At 42.0% G+C, this 19,471-nt stretch overlaps 1 protein-coding gene across 1 annotated transcript in view; it reads left to right on the forward strand.

Annotated features, from left to right (window-relative positions):
- Window positions 1–19,471, forward strand: part of ADGRA1 (adhesion G protein-coupled receptor A1) — a 1,405,372-nt gene that overhangs the window by 1,011,203 nt on the left and 374,698 nt on the right. Inside the window, exons 13-14 of the mRNA XM_063962017.1 lie at window positions 4,361–4,568; window positions 5,423–5,631. Of these exons, the coding sequence (XP_063818087.1) occupies window positions 4,361–4,568; window positions 5,423–5,631 (417 nt within the window). The remainder of the gene's footprint in view (window positions 1–4,360; window positions 4,569–5,422; window positions 5,632–19,471) is intronic.

Consider the following 19,471-nt stretch of genomic DNA (forward strand, 5'->3'; position numbering starts at 1 on the left):
AGTGTGGAGAAGTGAGCCTGTGGAGAAGTTGCCCATGGCAACCAATCAGCTGCTCCATACAATTGTATAGTATGCAAATTATAAATGTTACCATGGGCAACTTCTCCACTGGCTTACTTCTCCACACTTTTCACTGTTTCATGAATAGACCCCAGTGTCAAGCAGGCACAGGTCCCTCCTCCACACAAGAACCTATTGAGAACCTCTGTTTTCCCACTGAAATGCTTATGTCTACAGCAAATGCTTGAAGGTACTTGTTTGATTATTCACACAGTCCATTAGCCTTAGACTGGTAATTAGTGTTGTAGAATGAACAAATATTTAAACTCTCCATAAAATTCTCTGCATGAACCCTCCCTTGAATGGCGCTTCCTGATCTTTCACCTGCATCACTAGGTAATACCACCCATCTAAACACTACCATGTTCTGAGTGTCGTCATCCCGACTGCCAGTATCCCGTACTGAAACCATTCAGGTGATATGTTTGGCATCAGTAGATTACTACCTGGTGGTACCTTAATTGTCAGCACTTTTGTCCACTGACTGAAGTCACATAAAGTTTCTGCCTTCCTTAGCCTGTGATGGTCACCTAAAAGAATTTATGGCCCAGGAACAGCGATTGGATCATATATTCTATTAAGCTTGTGGCATCTTACATATGGCACATCAAGTTTTATAATTGGATTTCAAGTCATTACTCTATCTACTGTACTTTGCCAAATAACTCTAGCCTACATCCTTCCCCCTAGTTGGTCCATCGCTTTTCTCAACTTCTTTAGTCCATCCACATTGAATATTCTGTCAAGTTAACTTCCGAAATACATTACTGGAAAGGTTATCATTTTGCTAGTTGTCTGGCTGAGTGGCTTAGTAATGCCAGACCACTGTAGAAGTCTTGTCTGTGGAGGGTTAATAAGTGTTGGCAGTCAACTTCCTAGACTTCCTGCAGGTAACATTTATCTGCTGATCAATCCTTGGTCCCGGAATTTCCCAACAACACATCTGTCCCTTGGTGCGTTCCCATTCAGGATAATGGGAAATCTTCATGGACACCTGTGGCTACGATGAGTCATTCAATTTAGAAGGCAATTTCTATTTGTTATTAACGTGAATTAAATCTGGTGGGGATGTTGGCCGCAGCTGTGCACTTGCTCTGAACTATGTGTTTATATCACCCTGGCCAGCGACCACCAGCACATAGGTTCCACTGTATGTCAGCCAGCTCCCTTTTTTACTGCACAGCCGACATGGGGTGGGCCTGGAGGTGGGCTTCATCTTTATTTGCTGGCCTGATACCCCATTCATCACACCACCTCTCTGGGGTCCCTGTGTATTGCTCAATAAACAACTTGTTGTACAAAATAGATTTAATGTATACTTCTATTTCAATTAAACTTGTCATGTTCAGCTCTTTAAATTCTTCTCACCGCCTTTACTCTGAGAAAGACAGCAGTTAGAACTGTTTGTTTTGTGTAACGCCAAGGACAGCAGGGAGGAATTTGTCTTTCTTATAAAGTAGACTATGTCTAGCGCTTGTTCAGTCAATAGGTCTTGCAAGCTGCAGACTAGGGCACTAGGTAGGACATGTGATGGGTGTCTCTGTGATGCTTCATGTGTTGTATATACTGTAGGTCTCCTAAAATGTCTACATTTGTTGTGACTCTGAATGTAAACATTGGTGGTTGAGTGTGTTGCCCGTGTATTAGCCTTGGACAGCTAGAACCCAAACCCTATTTCCCAGGGTCTAATAGAAATGTATGTTTGTTTTTGTATGTGTTGTTCAGGGGCGGATCTAGGGGCAGGCAACCAAGGCAGTCGCCTGGAGTGCTGCTGCCTGAGGGCGTGGCCATAGTCACTCCGACCTACCCGTTTTCATCCACCAATACTCAGCTGTCACCAACAGTCACTCCGGACCACCCGCTGTCACCCGGCACCATGGCACTGCCAGTTGTTGAGCTACCCACCGCTGTATCCCAGTAATGCTGTGGCCCGGCCCGGCCAAAATTAATGTAACCTGCTGATTTCTACCAAAAAATGTAAAATTAAAAACCGTACAATGAAGACTTTCTCAGAGTGCAGGGGAGTTCTTACTCTGCATTCTGTGGGCACTTTCAGACAGAATACATATGTATTCCCGGCGGATGGGAAGCCGGCTGTCAGTATCCCGACAGCTGCATCCCGCTGGCCAGAATGCCGGCAGCGGAGTGAGCGATACGATTCCCCTTGCTGGCTTGTGCGCTCACCGTGCTGTGGGCTCGGTGTTTCGCCATAGGATCTATTCCCACTCTATGGGTATTGTGGACACCCACTAGTGGGAATAGCCCCTGTGCGCCGGTATTCTGGTTCTCGGGATTGTAGTCTGTTGGGATTACGGCATCGGTATCCTGACCGCCGGGATCCCGACAGCTGGCAAATTGATTGCCTCCCCTTACAGACACCTAATGACACATGAGCTTTCTGTCGGGATGTAGTTATGTGCCGGCGGTCAGGAGACTGCCGGTCACATTAACTCCCCCTACATCCCACACCCTCACAATCCTGATGGTCAGCATGCTGACCAACGGGGACTATTCCACGACACCCATTGAGTGCCAAGCCCACCCCGGCATTCCACTGCTGGGATGCCGGCATCGGTATGCTGACCGGTGGTCTCCTGACCACCGGTCATGCAATACATACCTCTTTGTGTCACATGAATGCTAACTAGTATAAATTTCTTTTTGTGTTGTTTTTTTTGTTGTATATTTGGCTTTCCTGTGTTTCGCCTACAACTACAGTTTTGTAGAGATTACAACTATGATCAGAACAGTAACATTTCAAATCCCTCTCAGGGTTTGCAGTGCGGGCCCCCCTGGACCCGGGGGCCCCGTGTGCAGCGCACACACTGCACCCATTATAAATACGCCAGATCTTTGACTACTGCAATATGCACTCTTGATATCATCATAGCATTTGTTATTGCTTTCCTATAGCACGCTACTATCCCGCCAGAAGTCTGTTTCTTCTTGCATCTTTGAGATCCACAATTGAAATCCTGAAGAAGTAAATACAAATCACTAGATATATTTCTTCTACAAGTGTGATATTAAAGGAAAACATAGATGTACTTAAAGGGACAAAAGTAATTTATAGGAAACAAAAGTCATTTAAAAAAAAACCCTGCAGGGATAACCCAATAGCTAATGGCAAGAGGCTGCTTTGCTGCTTACACAGCCAGAGAGGTGTAATAGTGTAGACGTCAATGCTGTCTTGATCCATATTTACACAGAGATGTAACAAGTAGGTGGTATTATGTAGCTGACATTAAGCTGATGAGTGTAGACACAGTGAGTAGGAGAATGCATAAGAAATCAGCATAAAATAATCATGTCTGTAAATGCCTACATTTTCACCTAGGGAGATCTCCTTGAAATGGAATCTGTAAACTTGCTAATTATACATAATAGCAAAACACTTTGGATAATAACAATATGTACGGCTTGGAATGGGGAGGTCCTAATGTTCTCTTCCATATGCTTGCTGCAAATTCCCTTTAAATATGCTTCTGCTGAGCATACTGTATATGTAATTCTGGTCACTGAATTGCTTTTAAAGGTCTAATTCTTGTGCCGTTAGTCTCCCAATGCTTCCTCTCTGGTTTGTACCAGGTTATGACAAGATAATAACCCCTTAGCACCCGGGCAGTCTGCATCCCTGGAATCTCTCCTCTCTGATGATAAATAAGAAGTATCCGCAGATCAGACTGCACCTAAATGTTCTCTGTTTCCTGCTTTCAGCCACTTAAGCTCTCCCACCGTCTTGTGGAAAGTCCTGGGTACTAAATCTCTGTGTCTTGCAAGGCTGTCATGCCTATTAAAAATGAGCAATGTGTTGCATATCATAAGTCTGTATTCACACGGCATTATTGTATTTAGATGTTTCCAGAATGACTCCTGTGTCCCTTTTTAAGCTCTGCTTTTGATATAAGGCTTTAATAGAAGTTGTCTGATTCTGTGTTAAGTGAAGGAGAAAACCTGGTAGAGATTGTCTCTTTAAATCAGATCTGCAGTGTTGATGGACCCTCTAGCAGGCATGGTAGGAACCATTCTCACCTCTGCAGCAGGGAGCTTGACCATATAGACTTACACATGCAAGGAAAATGCTTTCCCTTTTAATATGCACCCTGCCAGTCTTATTTCCATGGTTACAGCTCCCGCTTGTATGGTTGCTTCCATCCTGCAGGAAAAAAAAGGAAGAGATCACATATTCTTAGGGTTGTAGTTTAAAACGTATTGAAAGCAGTCCTGTTGTGACTTGCATTTTCAATTTTTTCCTTTTTTTTTTTTTTATCTCCCCCTGTTCTCGCTCTCTGATTTACAGAACACTGTAGCCGTCGCTTCCATTCATTTGCCACCGTCTGCCTTTGCACAGTCTCCTTCGCTGCAATCTGTTGATAACTCCAGTTGCTTGCTACAGCTTATTGTCTTTCGGAATGGAAAACTCTTTCCGATCACTGGGAACACATCGGCTCTTGCAGATCAGGGAAAACGTCGGGCGGTTGCTACACCAGCTCTGCTTTCTAAAATAGGTAAGTTGCTCTTTTTTTACATCTCCTCCATAACACAAAGTGCCTGATAACATGCATCTGCAGCTGGGGAGCAGGGACAAGGGTACTGAGCAGATATTAATGCAGCCAGTTGCTTAGGAGCGCATATACATTTAAACATGTCCATGGTCCTGATAAGTTCTCATATTCCAGCACGCAAATTAATAAAACAAACAAAAGCTCAAAACATACATTTAATGGCATGTTAGTGCAGATCACAGAGAAGACTCATGAGCCAAATGTAATAAATAAACTGCTTTAATTATAAACTGCTTTAATTATAAACTGCTTTAATTATAAAAGTAACTCCAGTTATTGCAGTTAAAATGAATGGTAGTATCATGCTTCTTGCATATTAATGTCATTCATGCAGTTGTATCAGAAGAAGCATCCCCATCTTATTGCTGTATTATGCTGAACATAGGGAGAGTAAATGTGATTCACATCTGTGCTCTTCATTTTGCATTGTAATTGGAATATACTACTGTAGGTAGACTAATGGCTGCAGAAGCACACTATTATTTCCAGTCTGTGTCATAAATGGGTTGCTGGGATTCATATAACAAATGCTGCAGCTGCACTCTAGTTGAGATAAATGAAGAAACCCGCCAGAATTAAAAAGTATTAGCCTAATTAATTAACCTCAAACTTTTCAGATTGAAATATAATCCTTGCAGATACTGCAACTAAGAACGACGGTTATTGGCCCCTATGGAGTTGTACAGTATATTAAAAGATTGCAATAATCCTAATCAGTTCTAAAGAATGTTTCATTTTCTTACCCTGAGAATCTCGAAATTGATTGTTACTTTAATTTTGATGTCATTTTCTTGCAGATGGGTACAATTTTGGAAACCTCACTCATCCATTGACCATAGCCCTGAGACACTTTACAAGGGGTGTCGATCCTATTGCTGCTTTTTGGGATTTTGACCTTTTTGATGGACATGGGGGCTGGTGTGGAGAAGGTTGCCACATAATTACCTCTGTGGGCAATATAACCACCATTCAGTGCACTCACTTCGGTAACTTCGCAGTGCTAATGGTGAGTACCTTAATAAAGGACTAAACAACCCAATAATCCAATAATTGTGCAGTGAACTATTTGTTAACAGGCGGTGCTAGCAAGTAACCACTATTTCAATTTGAATTTGATTTCCCAGGGAAAAAGTTAATAGGTGCTGAATGATCGAGCCACCCCAGCTGACTTCCTTTATTGTTTAACCCCTTCTCTGCTGGCAGGACAGAACACATGCAATTGCTTTGCAACGTACTGCCACTTATGAATGTTCATGCAGCTGGCCTCTCCACAAGATATTAGCAGAGCTGTTTCATGGAGTTGAGGGCAAATGATTAGCATCAGACAGTTATACATTGCAGAACTGCACCCGAGATGGTTGTCTGCTTTGTTCCTGCCTTGCACTGTGTTGATCATACTAATTAGTTGCAGGGATACCGCAATGTTGAATCATTTAATAAATGGTGGAAGGTTAGAATTTAAACCCCCTTTGTAGTCTGGTGCAGAATGAAGTTGCATAGGCTGAGCATCCCCTGCATTGGTCGTGGGTTAAATAACAACTGTCTTACAGTATATTTATTATTTGTGCAATGAAAGCTTTGGTTGAGAACAGATCCATGCTGCTGTAATTCCAGCAGCTAACAGCTGCATGAATGGCTGTATTTCATTGCAGTCATTCACTATCTCTCACTCTCCCTTCTCTGAAAGTTCTATTGAGCTTATAGCATAAACTAATATATAGTATCTATCATACAGTATTTATTTATATATATATATATATATATATATATATCTGCATGTATATGTATATTGATGTGTTTGTGTATATGTTTATCTAATATATATATACAGTATATATCACAGTGAAAGAAGAAAAAGAGACTGTATTCATTTGTAGGTTTTAATTCTAGATTTCTGTATGGGGGATCGGGGATATTTGAGTTGTAATCAGACTATTTTCAGTAGTTCTGTTATTGGACCTATGGAAGTCATTGTGAAGGAGATGCAGCAGATGTACTAGTTGATCATTAGGCTTAGGCTGTTTGCATTAAGTTGTGCTGCTTTTTATGCGTTTGGTAAGGACAGGCACAGACGACAGTGAGATTGTGAGGACGTGTGCAGGGAGAATTCCAGGCTGCTGCAGTCAGTCACAGCAGAGACGTCAGTCGGTTATGAGAGGGGGCTCTGACCAATGCCTGAGAATTTATTCATGTGATTATTGCTATGAGAAACCAAAGTGATTCTGCCTTTGCTAGATGGTCATCCATGGTGAGTCACTGCAGAAAGTTCCCTGGATCTTTTCCACATCATTTGATACACAATATAGAATGTTAGCCACAGACTTAAGCAACATGTGGCTCTACAGTTTCTGTGGAACTGATCCAGCATTATGGCCCTTGTGGTGCCACAGCTGGAATGTCAATGTTTTCCTTTCTCCGGATTAGGAATAAAAGGATTAAACACCACTTCCCCTCACTGCCTTAACACTAATATAGAATGGTTTAATTATATTGCTTCCTTTTTTTAATGTAATGAATAGAAGATGCTATTTATGTCATTAGAGTACAATTTATTTGACAACGTGAGTTCCCCCAATTACTGTGTCCAGTGGCAATCTCCCACATGGCTAATTTACATAGTTTTCATCTGGCCCAGTGGAGTGTGTTTGTGAGCATGGAGACCTACAGAGTATGATTAACAATACACAGATGAAGCAGACTTCATTGCGGCGATTGGCATGCTCACTCAAGATTCTTTAATCTGGTCAGATGCAGTTAATTGGAGCAGGGTTGTAGTGTAATACTTAGGGAACAACTGTACTCCCATTGCAGGGCACCTTGGGGGCAAGATTATGCCAACTGCAAAAGTCATCTATGACTCCATCTTTCTAAGATATATATATATATATATATATATATTTAGCCCCCAGGGGCTGCTCAGTGCTAATGTTTTTCACTGGCTTTCTCTGGATGCTGGCAAGTCCCATGCCGAAAACAAAGGATGTGTGAGTGGTAGGGCCAATTACAAGCATCTATCAAGAGGCTGCAGCTTGTGATTGGCTCTTCCACGCACGTCCACTGCCACCATTTTAAATTGTTGACTCTTCTGCGCTATAGAACGTCCGGCTAGGATAGGGAGAAGCTTAGGAAGATTGATCACACAGGTGGTAGTGCAGCTCTAATATACAATCCATGAGTCAGAGTTGGAAACAGCTACTGAGAGTGTTGATAATTCTTGGCCTAGCTATTAATATGCTCCATCTCTTTGCTACAGTTAATAAAAGTACACACAGAAACTCATTTCTGAAATTACATTTACAGTATGCCTTTCTGCACAGTGTTGTAACGACAGTCATGGCTGCCGGACACAGACACATGTGATAAAAGGTGAATGCCAAAGATACTGTATGGTGCAGCAATAAATAAATGCTTCAGACAACCATAATAAAACCGTAACAGGATAAAGCTGCTAAAACTCATTGCAAAAACATATTCTAGGAAGAATCATTAACAGCACCTAGGCCTTCAGACCAAAAGATGAAGGGGGATTCCAGAGCACCGGCTATACAGCCTCATTTCATGACTCAGACACTGGAACTTATACTACAGTTAGGTACATCATATATATATATATATATATATATATATATATATATATAGAGCGAGAGAGGGACATTACATTTTGCAACATGAGTATCCCAACTCTATATCAATGCATAGTAGTGTGCTGTAAACAAGAGCATTGTGATTTTAGCTTTAAACTTCCCATTTTATGTTGTAATCTGGTTGCTACAGGTTACTGTAGTACATCGCACTAATATATAGGCTGCACTTTAGCCTTTCTGCTGTGCTGTGTAATGGGAAATGTAACAGAACTCCCTTCATCTCCCATCCAGTGCCACCTAGGAATATATATGCATCAGCAGTGCTGCTACTCAGTAGTAGATATGATACTAACATGAAAAAGAGTAATAATGTTACAGTACACTGCCAGCAATAGAAAATATACGCACCACTAGGAACTGGCAATTAATATTCCTATAGGGGTGCTTGGCAATATATACTGGCAATGCTGTGAGGAGATGTGCTGCCTGCATCAGATTGCTTACCAGTAGGCATCCAATTAGAGCCTGGTCCTGTGCTCTAGTATGTACGGTTACCAGTATATACAGCTCTGTTAAACAGGGGTATGGGTCGTTGGGTCGACTCAAATTAGGTCGACAGTCATTAGGTCAACCACTGAAGGTCGCCATGCATCGGTTGACAGGGGCACTAGGTTGACATGATCATTGGGTCGACATGTACAAAGGTCGACATAGGTTTTTGGACTTTTTTTGGTGTCGTTTTCTTCGTAAAGTGACGGGGAACCCCAATTAGTACTCCGTGTCCCCTCACATGGCTCGCTTCACTCTCCATGCTTCAGGCAAGGTTACCATTCCCAATTGTAGTCCACGTGGATCGTAAAGTATGAAAAAGTCCAAAAATTGAGTGGTCGACCTAATGACTGTCAACCGAAGTTGTGTCGACCTCATGACCATATCCCGAGAAGAGGGTGTCCGAGATCATGGGCTTGATTTATGTAAAGCAAAACAAGCAAGTAACTTTGGGTCTGGAACAAACCATGTTGCCATGCAAGGGGAGTAAATACATTTATATTTTTCTGTGCAGTGTAAATACTGGCTGCTTTAGTTTTGCATGTACTGTAGCCCACTGGCTGCTTTATTTTTGCACTGCAATTTAGATTTCAGTTTGAAGTGAACACACCCCACCCAAATCTTGCCCACCTACAGTGCAAAATGGTTTTACCCAGTTGCTTTTTTGCTTTACTTACAATACAAACATGGTTCAAGCTGCATGTTAGAAGAGACAGGTGTGATAATTTACCCCTCCCCTGCCCCCTACCCTAACCTGTCTGGGATGCTGGTTAGGGCTAAGATAGTGGGGGTGGCAGCTTTGGCTAATCACAGGGGGGTGGCAGCTAGGGCTAAGGCTTGGGAGGGTGGAGGCTATGGCTAAACCCCCCTTTAGTGCCTAACCCTAACTCACACCCCACTATCATCAGGAAGCTTTCGGATGGGGTTCTGGCTCTAGGATTCCATGCGGTGTCGGGAGACCAAAGACAAGTGACAAAAAGTGTTTTCAGCATACCATACCTCCCAACTGTCCCGATTTCAGCGGGACAGTCCCGCTATTCGGACACTGTCTCACAGTCCCTCCCGCGGGTAACAGTGTCCCGCGGGCGGGGGGCACAGTTGGGGGAGGCTTTCATCACCCGCTGCTCTGCTCTGCAAAGCAGCGAGTGATCTCTGAACAGATGCCGTGTGCATGCACACAGCATCTATTCAGTGCAGGGAGTGGGCCGGGGGCTGCCCAGCTGCTCAGGGAGTGTTGGGTACGCCCCCAAAATGATGGAAGATGGGTCCTCTGTGTGTGACCACGCCCACTCGGTCATGACCATGCCCCTTACACCTGAGACTGCGCCCCTTTTTTTGGGGGGGGGGGCGCGCGCGTGTGACGACTCAACAAGATTAGAAGTTGGGAGGTATGGAATACAGTGTATAAAGTTCAACAATCTAAATAAAAAAAAAAAAAAATCCTGCCCAGCTGCTGTGTCAACCCCAGTTATGTGACAGAATGTAGCATGCGGCTGCACCACCCATCTTAATAAGGAGATACAGATTAGTTCTGCCTTATGTCTTAGTACACACTGGGATGCATAAACATCATAGACATTTATTTCCAATGTGAGCGCAGTGGCATATCTATAATGTGTGCAGTGAGTCCCCTGCCAATGGCAGTATCTCCCGACAAGTCTCTGGTAAATGGTGCGGCAGCCATTTTTCTGGAGATTTGTGGATGCGCAGTAACAAATAGTGAAAGCCTGGCATACCGTGCAGCTTGTCATGTTGCAGCATGTTTCATCGCAGCAAAGATGAGCATTGCTACATCTGTATATATCTAGGGGCCAATTGGACACTTTCAATTGGCCACATAGATTTTTATGCCATACTCCAAAGAATGAAGAATTTTACAGAAATAGTGGGACTTCAGAATTGAACTTTCAGGGGGTATGTGAAAGCAGCACTTTTGGTTGTCATGCAAATGTCTTCTTTAGTGCATTAAACTCTGCAATTAAATTGATGCAAATCTGCAATGTTCACAAAACCATTCCAATCAATTGTTCTGTTTTATTGACCATTGCATGTGTCTTATCACCCGTAAACTTGCACTATAATTGGATGCCCCTGTTCAGCAGGCCTCATCCCTACCTAATGTAAATTGGATTAGCAGCTGGTGACACTTCAGTCATAATTTCTACCCTATGGTTTCTTTATGCCCCCCACACTTATGGGACATTTGTTTTGTCTAGCAAGTGTGCTGATTCTTATCAGGTAATAGGCACATAGCATATACACATTTATTATCGTGAATGTGAACTTGCTGTAAACAAATCCATACTCGACAATTGATTTCTTTAATGACCAGCTCTAGTTCACCTACTTTCCTATTTATTTTGCTCGAATGAATAATATTTTCTCTTCCCTGTTTTAATCTATCTCTGAAATAACAGTTTAGCTCACAGTTATCTTCATACTTAATGATCCCCGTTAAGGTTGTCCTCTGCTATTATATGTAAACAGAATCAAAGAAAAGATTTTGTTCATCATTACACTACTAATTATATCCCAAGTGTAAATTTCATCTCTTTTCCTTGCTTCTTGAAATACAGAATGTTTACTTCTACACTGGAGAGTAATAATTTGTATGTGTTTAAAAAAAATGAAAACTAACACACTGTTGAAGATCTCAGATAAAGTGGAGCTGTCACTGTGAATTAAAATGCTGTGATTCAATCACGCAACTGTTTTATTCTGGAAATAGTTATGTGGTTTCAGTTGCCCTTTAAATGTGTATATAACGGATCACTAAACCTATGGGCTTTCTATAAAAGAGCTGATTACAACATTAAAAAATACAGTGTATATATGCAAAATGTTCACGTGCCGATCAGACTAAAGATGTCTGACCTAAGAATGTCAGCCTGGCGAGTCATTTCTATGCACACCATACTTCCTTAAAATGTGCCATACTTACCAAATATGTCTTCTGGGAGATTTGGTGGACTGCCGTAAATTGCATCATTTTGGTCTGGTCCAGTCTTGGACATAATGCTATGATTTATGGCATTACATCTCGGAGATTGAAGATATGATAACACGATTCACAGCGAGTTGTTTCATTGGTGCCCTGCCCACTGCATTGGAGAAGTGATTGGTATCTACTATCTCAGAAGACCAGGAGAATTCCCCAAATTCGGGATCTCACAGACATTCCGGGAGAGTTGTTGGATAAGCAATAAGACCCATTCAAATACATTATACAGGGTGATTCAAAAGTCGCAGTACACCCTTTTGTTTCAAAAACTATGCTGATACTGACTATGGCCCTCATTCCGAGTTGTTCGCTCACAAGCTGCTTTTAGCAGCTTTGCACACGCTAAGCTGCCGCCTACTGGGAGTGAATCTTAGCATAGTAAAATTGCGAACGAAAGATTCGCAATATTGCGATAAGACATCTCTGTGCAGTTTCTGAGTAACTCGAGACTTACTCGGCATCTGCGATCAGTTCAGTGCTTGTCGTTCCTGGTTTGACGTCACAAACACACCCAGCGTTCGCCCAGACACTCCTCTGTTTCTCCGGCCACTCCCGCGTTTTTCCCAGAAACGGTAGCGTTTTTTCACACACTCCCATAAAACGGTCAGTTTCCGCCCAGAAACACCCACTTCCTGTCAATCACATTACGATCACCAGAACGATGAAAAAGCCGTGAGTAAAAATTCCTAACTGCATAGCAAATTTACTTGGCGCAGTCGCAGTGCGAACATTGCGCATGCGCACTAAGCGGAAAAACGCAGCGATGCGAAGAAATTTACCGAGCGAACAACTCGGAATGACCCCCTATATTGTGTCCGGAGGCATGTAGTCATTATCGGCCCCGCCTGCACCCACTATAATTTCTTTCGAGGCCGATCCCATGGGACCGCGCATCGGCATTGCAAGCTTATACACATAGTGTGATATGCACTAAGTTTCCATGCGATATAGACTATACAGTCCATATGCATGGAAAATTGCTCCGTATGTATGCACTTATACTGTATGTCTACTTTTTAGATTATATTTAAAGGTGAATGCTTTAAATTTATTTCCCAATGTGTGTACATTTATAGGCAAATAAAGTTAAGAATTTTCAACCCTCTTACAGTATATAACACTAGCATATACAGCTTTTCTACTCATACAGTATATAGTAGCATATATAGCTAACCTCCTCATATACAGCTAGCATATACAGCTAACCTACTCATACAGGATATAGCTACTGTAGCATATACGGCTAACCTCCTCATATACAGCTAACCTCCTCATATACAGCTAGCATATACAGCTAACCTACTTATATAGGATATAGGTAGCATATACAGCTAACCTCCTCATATACAGCTAGAATATACAGCTAACCTACTCATACAGTATATAGCTAGCATATACAGCTAACCTCAGCATATACAGCTAACATATACAGCTAACCTACTTATACAGGATATAACTAGCATATATAGCTAACCTCTTCATATACAGCTAGCATATACATATAACCTCATATACAGCTAACATCCTCATATACCGCTAGCATATAGCGCTAACCTACTTATACAGTATATAGCTAGCATATACAGATAACCTCATATACAGCTAGCATATACAGCTAACCTACTCAGACAGTATATAGCAAGCATATATAGCTAACCTCCTCATATACAGCTAGCATATACAGCTAACCTACTCATACAGGATATAGCTAACATGTACAGATAACCTCCTCATATACAGTTAACCTCCTCATATACAGCTAGCATATACAGCTAACCTCCTCATATTCAGCTAGCATATAGAGCTAACCTACTTATACAGGATATAGGTAGCATATACAGTTAACCTCCTCATATACAGCAAGAATATACAGCTAACCTACTCATACAGTATATAGCTAGCATATACAGCTAACCTCAGCATATACAGCTAACATATACAGCTAACCTACTTATACAGGATATAACTAGCATATATAGCTAACCTCTTCATATACAGCTAGCATATACATATAACCTCATATACAGCTAACATCCTCATATACCGCTAGCATATAGCGCTAACCTACTTATACAGTATATAGCTAGCATATACAGATAACCTCATATACAGCTAGCATATACAGCTAACCTACTCAGACAGTATATAGCAAGCATATATAGCTAACCTCCTCATATACAGCTAGCATATACAGCTAACCTACTCATACAGGATATAGCTAACATGTACAGATAACCTCCTCATATACAGTTAACCTCCTCATATACAGCTAGCATATACAGCTAACCTCCTCATATTCAGCTAGCATATAGAGCTAACCTACTTATACAGGATATAGGTAGCATATACAGTTAACCTCCTCATATACAGCAAGAATATACAGCTAACCTACTCATACAGTATATAGCTAGCATATACAGCTAACCTCATATACAGCTAGCATATACAGCTAACCTACTTATACAGAATATAGGTAGCATATACAGCTAACCTCCTCATATACAGCTAGAATATACAGCTAACCTACTCATACAGTATATAGCTAGCATATACAGCTAACCTCCGCATATACAGCTAGCATATACAGCTAACCTACTTATACAGGATATAGGTAGCATATACAGCTAATCTACATATATACAGCTAACCTCCTCATATACAGCTAGCATATACAGCTAACCTACTTATACAGGATATAGGTAGCATATACAGTTGACCTCCTCATATACAGCTAGCATATAGAGCTAACCTACTCATACAGTATATAGCTAGCATATACAGCTAACCTCCTCAAGTACAGCTAGCATATACAGCTAACCAACTCATACAGTATACAGCTAGCATATACAGCTAACCTCATATACAGCTAGCATATAGAGCTAACCTACTCATACAGTATATAGCTAGCATATATAGCTAACCTCATATACAGCTAGCATATACAGCAAACCTACTCATACAGTATATAGCTAGCATATATAGCTAACCTCCTCATATACAGCTAGCATATACAGCAAACCTACTCATACAGGATATAGCTAGCATGTACAGATAACCTCCTCATATACAGCTAGCATATACATCTAACCTACTCATATACAGCTAACCTCATATACAGCTAGCATATACAGCTAACCTACTCATACAGTATATAGCTAGCATATACAGCTAACCTACTCATATACAGCTAACCTACTTATACAGGATATACAGGGTCGGACTGGCCCACAGGGGTACAGGGGAAACCACCGGTAGGCCCCACTGCCTTGGGGCCCTTCTCCACTAGAGATCAGGTTCCAGACTGTGTTCTTGAAGTATACATTATACATATGTTACCTTATACTGCACAGGACTATGATGTATTCTCTACAGTGCATTGCCAATATTTATCTGATACATTATCATGCACACACTAGCAGTATTTATATATTTGTCAAGGGGCCCAGTCCATGCACTCATTAATGGTTAGGCAATCCAATGTGGCCACACCCCCTCCAGAGACTGACCACACCCCTAAACATGGGCTCTACAACTGCATTCCCTGGTGGGTCCTTCATGCCCCAGTCCGACACTGAGGATATAGGTAGTATATACAGCTAACCTCCTCATATACAGCTAGAATATACAGCTAACCTACTCATACAGTATATAGCTAGCATATACAGCTAACCTCCACATATACAGCTAGCATATACAGCTAACCTACTTATACAGGCTATAGGTAGCATATACAGCTAACCTACTCATATACAGCTAGCATATACAGCTAACCTACTTATACAGGATATAGGTAGCATATACAGATAACCTCATATACAGTTAACCTACTCATACAGTATATAGCTAGCGTGTACAAATAACCTCCTCATATACAGCTAGCATATAGAGCTAACCTACTCGTACAGGATGTAGCTAGCATGTACAGATAACCTCCTCATATACAGCTAGCATATAGAGCTAACCTACTCATACAGTATATAGCTAGCATGTACAGATAACTTCATATACAGCTAACCTACTCATACAGTATATAGCTAGCATGTACAGATAACCTCCTCATATACAGCTAGCATATAGAGCTAACCTACTCATACAGTATATAGCTAGCATGTACAGATAACCTCCTCATATACAGCTAGCATATAGAGCTAACCTACTCATACAGTATATAGCTAGCATGTACAGATAACCTCCTCATATACAGCTAGCATATACAGCTAACCTACTCATACAGGATATAGCTAGCATATACAGCTAACCTCCTCAAATACAGCTAGCATATACAGCTAACCAAATCAAACAGTATACAGCTAGCATATACAGCTAACCTCCTCTTACACAGATAGCAAAATGGATGGAGTTCTCAGGGGCTGGGCCCTCCTTTCTCATGTTCCTCCCCTTTCAGCTACTTTGACTCTGTTATAGATCTTCAGTGGGTGCAGACTCATTGGGGGGAATTCAAATGTTTGAAAAGTCGGTTGGGTGTCTGTTTTTTCCTGTCTATTAGATAGGAAACAATAGACACCCAGCTGACCTGTCAAACATTTGAATCTCCCCCATTGAATGCCTTCTCCTCCAAGTGACTCACCTTCACTTGCCTGTCAAGAGACAGCAAGTTTCCCAACCCTCGCTTCTAGTCCTCACTCTAATCTGTGGAGCAACGCAGAGCCATAAATCGACAAAATAAGTAGTTACCTTACTGTTACTGTACCATTGTTCTATTTAATGTGTATATACCTAGTATGGCACTGCAGACACTTGTGCACCCTAAGCATAGAGGATAATGATACTCCCACAATGGCACCTTTGTAATGGTCATCCATCCAGGGAGTTATGAAAGTTTAACATCTTTGGGATTTCTTGAGTTGTATATGCACAAACATCATCGAGGTTGGTCTCTCAGTGTAAGCGACATTGAAGTTCTGAAATTTGACATTTTCATTCCTTCTTTGGTATTAGAACTGTCCATTACAGGAGCACCATTTTTTGAGTATCCGGTGGGCTGCGGTGGTCTCAAACTATGTAAGCCCTTTCTCCTGCTATTTAAGGGAAAGAGATTTTGGGGTCTATGTACTAAGCCTTGGAGAGAGATAAAGTGGATGGAGATACAGTACCAGCCAGTCAGCTCTATAACTGTTACAGTATGTCACAGGCTGTGTTTGAAAATGAACAGTTAAGAGCTGGTTGGCTGGTACTTTATCTCTCTTCACGTTATCTCTCTCCAAGAAGTAGTAAAAAGACGCCTCTACCTGCGCTCACTTTATCTCTGTAAAGGCTTAGTACATAGAGGGCCTTTTTCAGTATGGATCGCATCAGCAATGTGATCGCATATTGCCATTTTCTGGCCCAGTGAGCATGCACAGGGCCCATTCTGTGCACACGTGGGTCAGCCAATGCGATCGCATTGATGCAAACGCGTCTGCCTGATTGACAGGCAGAAGCGTTCCAGAGCAGCAACGAAGCATTGCGGGGGCGGCAACATGGCATTGCAGGGGGGCATGGCGTAGGAAACAGGGCGGGTTCGGGTGGCCACGTGACCTCACACGTGGCCGCTGCGACAAGGAAAATGGCGGTGGCCTGACTGCTTTTGCAGCCAGGCTGCATAGGCAGGGGGCTTCCCTTATTCAGCGATGCAATCACAGATGAATTGCAATCGCTGGCTGTCATTAGCATTGCGATCACCACCAGGTGATCGCAAGCAGCTAATTTAGCAAAACTGAAACTGATGCTGAATAAAGCCTAGAACCCTTTATTCTCTAATTTACAAGCAGGGTGCAGTTCTTTGTGAAACCAGTCTGTGTGCAATCTGGTCACCCTGACCTCAGGAACATGATTTATTTGGTATAATTCTTATCCTGTGTTATTCTTATCCTAAGCTGTTAGAGGTTCTTAAGCATTAATGAGCATAGTAAAGTAATTGGATGGCTCTAAAATACAGGGTGTGTATAGGCAGTTCCTCTTTAAGGCCTATTTATAAGCATCTAATTTAGAGAATTCACAACAAGGCTCTGAACTTGCTATGGTACCGTTCAAATATATATGTAGCAACAAATTCTACTTTGTCAATCAAACAAGTTATTTAATTGCCGTTAAGCAAATGGAGGTTCCATGCTAATATGAATTTAATGGAGGCTGGTCAGATTAAGAGAATGCCAGTATAAACTACAGTAGGAGGAATATTGAAACTAATGAGAATGAACTGGAGCTGAGATACAAAAATACAAGGCTTGTGCTGTAAATTGCACCACGTTGAACAGATTAGTAAAGAGCTGAACGTAATACAGAAGTATATCTTATATTATATTTAGACAATGAATACGCACACATTGCTGTTAATATTATATAACCCAAAGAACTGTACTCATTTCTGGAAGTTCAGGTCTCAGAAAATTGTGCTTTTTCTTTGCTTGATGCCTCATGGGTCAGTGTACGAATGACAGATTTTCTATCACCTCTAATTGCAGTGATGGAAATGTGTTTTTTTTTTTGGAGGCTATTTAACAAAAAAACGAAAGTCTCTGGGGCAGCAAAGTGATAGCCATGGCAGGCTGCAGGGATTGATAAATAGAGAGTATCCCTAATCCTGGTGATAAATCTTCGGCATTCTTAGGGTTCTTCTCCCTTTAGTTTCTGAATGGATGATGTGTCTATTGGTTGAGCCTGAAGTGTAGTCCCACATTTTATTTCTGTTACGCTTATATGCAGCATTTAATAATAAAATGATTTGAAGAATAGAATAGAAAATAAGATTTTACTTACCGATAAATCTATTTCTCGTAATCCGTAGTGGATGCTGGGACTCCGTCAGGACCATGGGACTCCGTCAGGACCATGGGGATTAGCGGCTCCGCAGGAGACAGGGCACAAAAATAAAAGCTTTAGGACTAGGTGGTGTGCACTGGCTCCTCCCCCTATGACCCTCCTCCAAGCCTCAGTTAGGATACTGTGCCCGGACGAGCGTACACAATAAGGAAGGATTTTGAATCCCGGGTAAGACTCATACCAGCCACACCAATCACACCGTACAACCTGTGATCTGAACCCAGTTAACAGTATGACAAACGTAGGAGCCTCTGAACAGACGGCTCACAACAATAACAACCCGATTTTTTGGTAACAATAACTATGTACAAGTATTGCAGACAATCCGCACTTGGGATGGGCGCCCAGCATCCACTACGGACTACGAGAAATAGATTTATCGGTAAGTAAAATCTTATTTTCTCTGACGTCCTAGTGGATGCTGGGACTCCGTCAGGACCATGGGGATTATACCAAAGCTCCCAAACGGGCGGGAGAGTGCGGATGACTCTGCAGCACCGAATGAGAGAACTCCAGGTCCTCTTTAGCCAGGGTATCAAATTTGTAGAATTTTACAAACGTGTTCTCCCCCGACCACGTAGCTGCTCGGCAGAGTTGTAATGCCGAGACCCCTCGGGCAGCCGCCCAAGATGAGCCCACCTTCCTTGTGGAATGGGCCTTGATAGATTTAGGCTGTGGCAGGCCTGCCATAGAATGTGCAAGTTGAATTGTGCTACAAATCCAACGAGCAATCGTCTGCTTAGAAGCAGGAGCACCCAGCTTGTTGGGTGCATACAGTATAAACAGCGAGTCAGATTTTCTGACTCCAGCCGTCCTTGAAATATATATTTTCAATGCCCTGACAACGTCCAGCAACTTGGAATCCTCCAAATCGCTAGTAGCCGCAGGCA

Source organism: Pseudophryne corroboree, chromosome 3 (assembly GCF_028390025.1).
Source record: "Pseudophryne corroboree isolate aPseCor3 chromosome 3, aPseCor3.hap2, whole genome shotgun sequence".
Taxonomy (NCBI): domain Eukaryota; kingdom Metazoa; phylum Chordata; class Amphibia; order Anura; family Myobatrachidae; genus Pseudophryne; species Pseudophryne corroboree.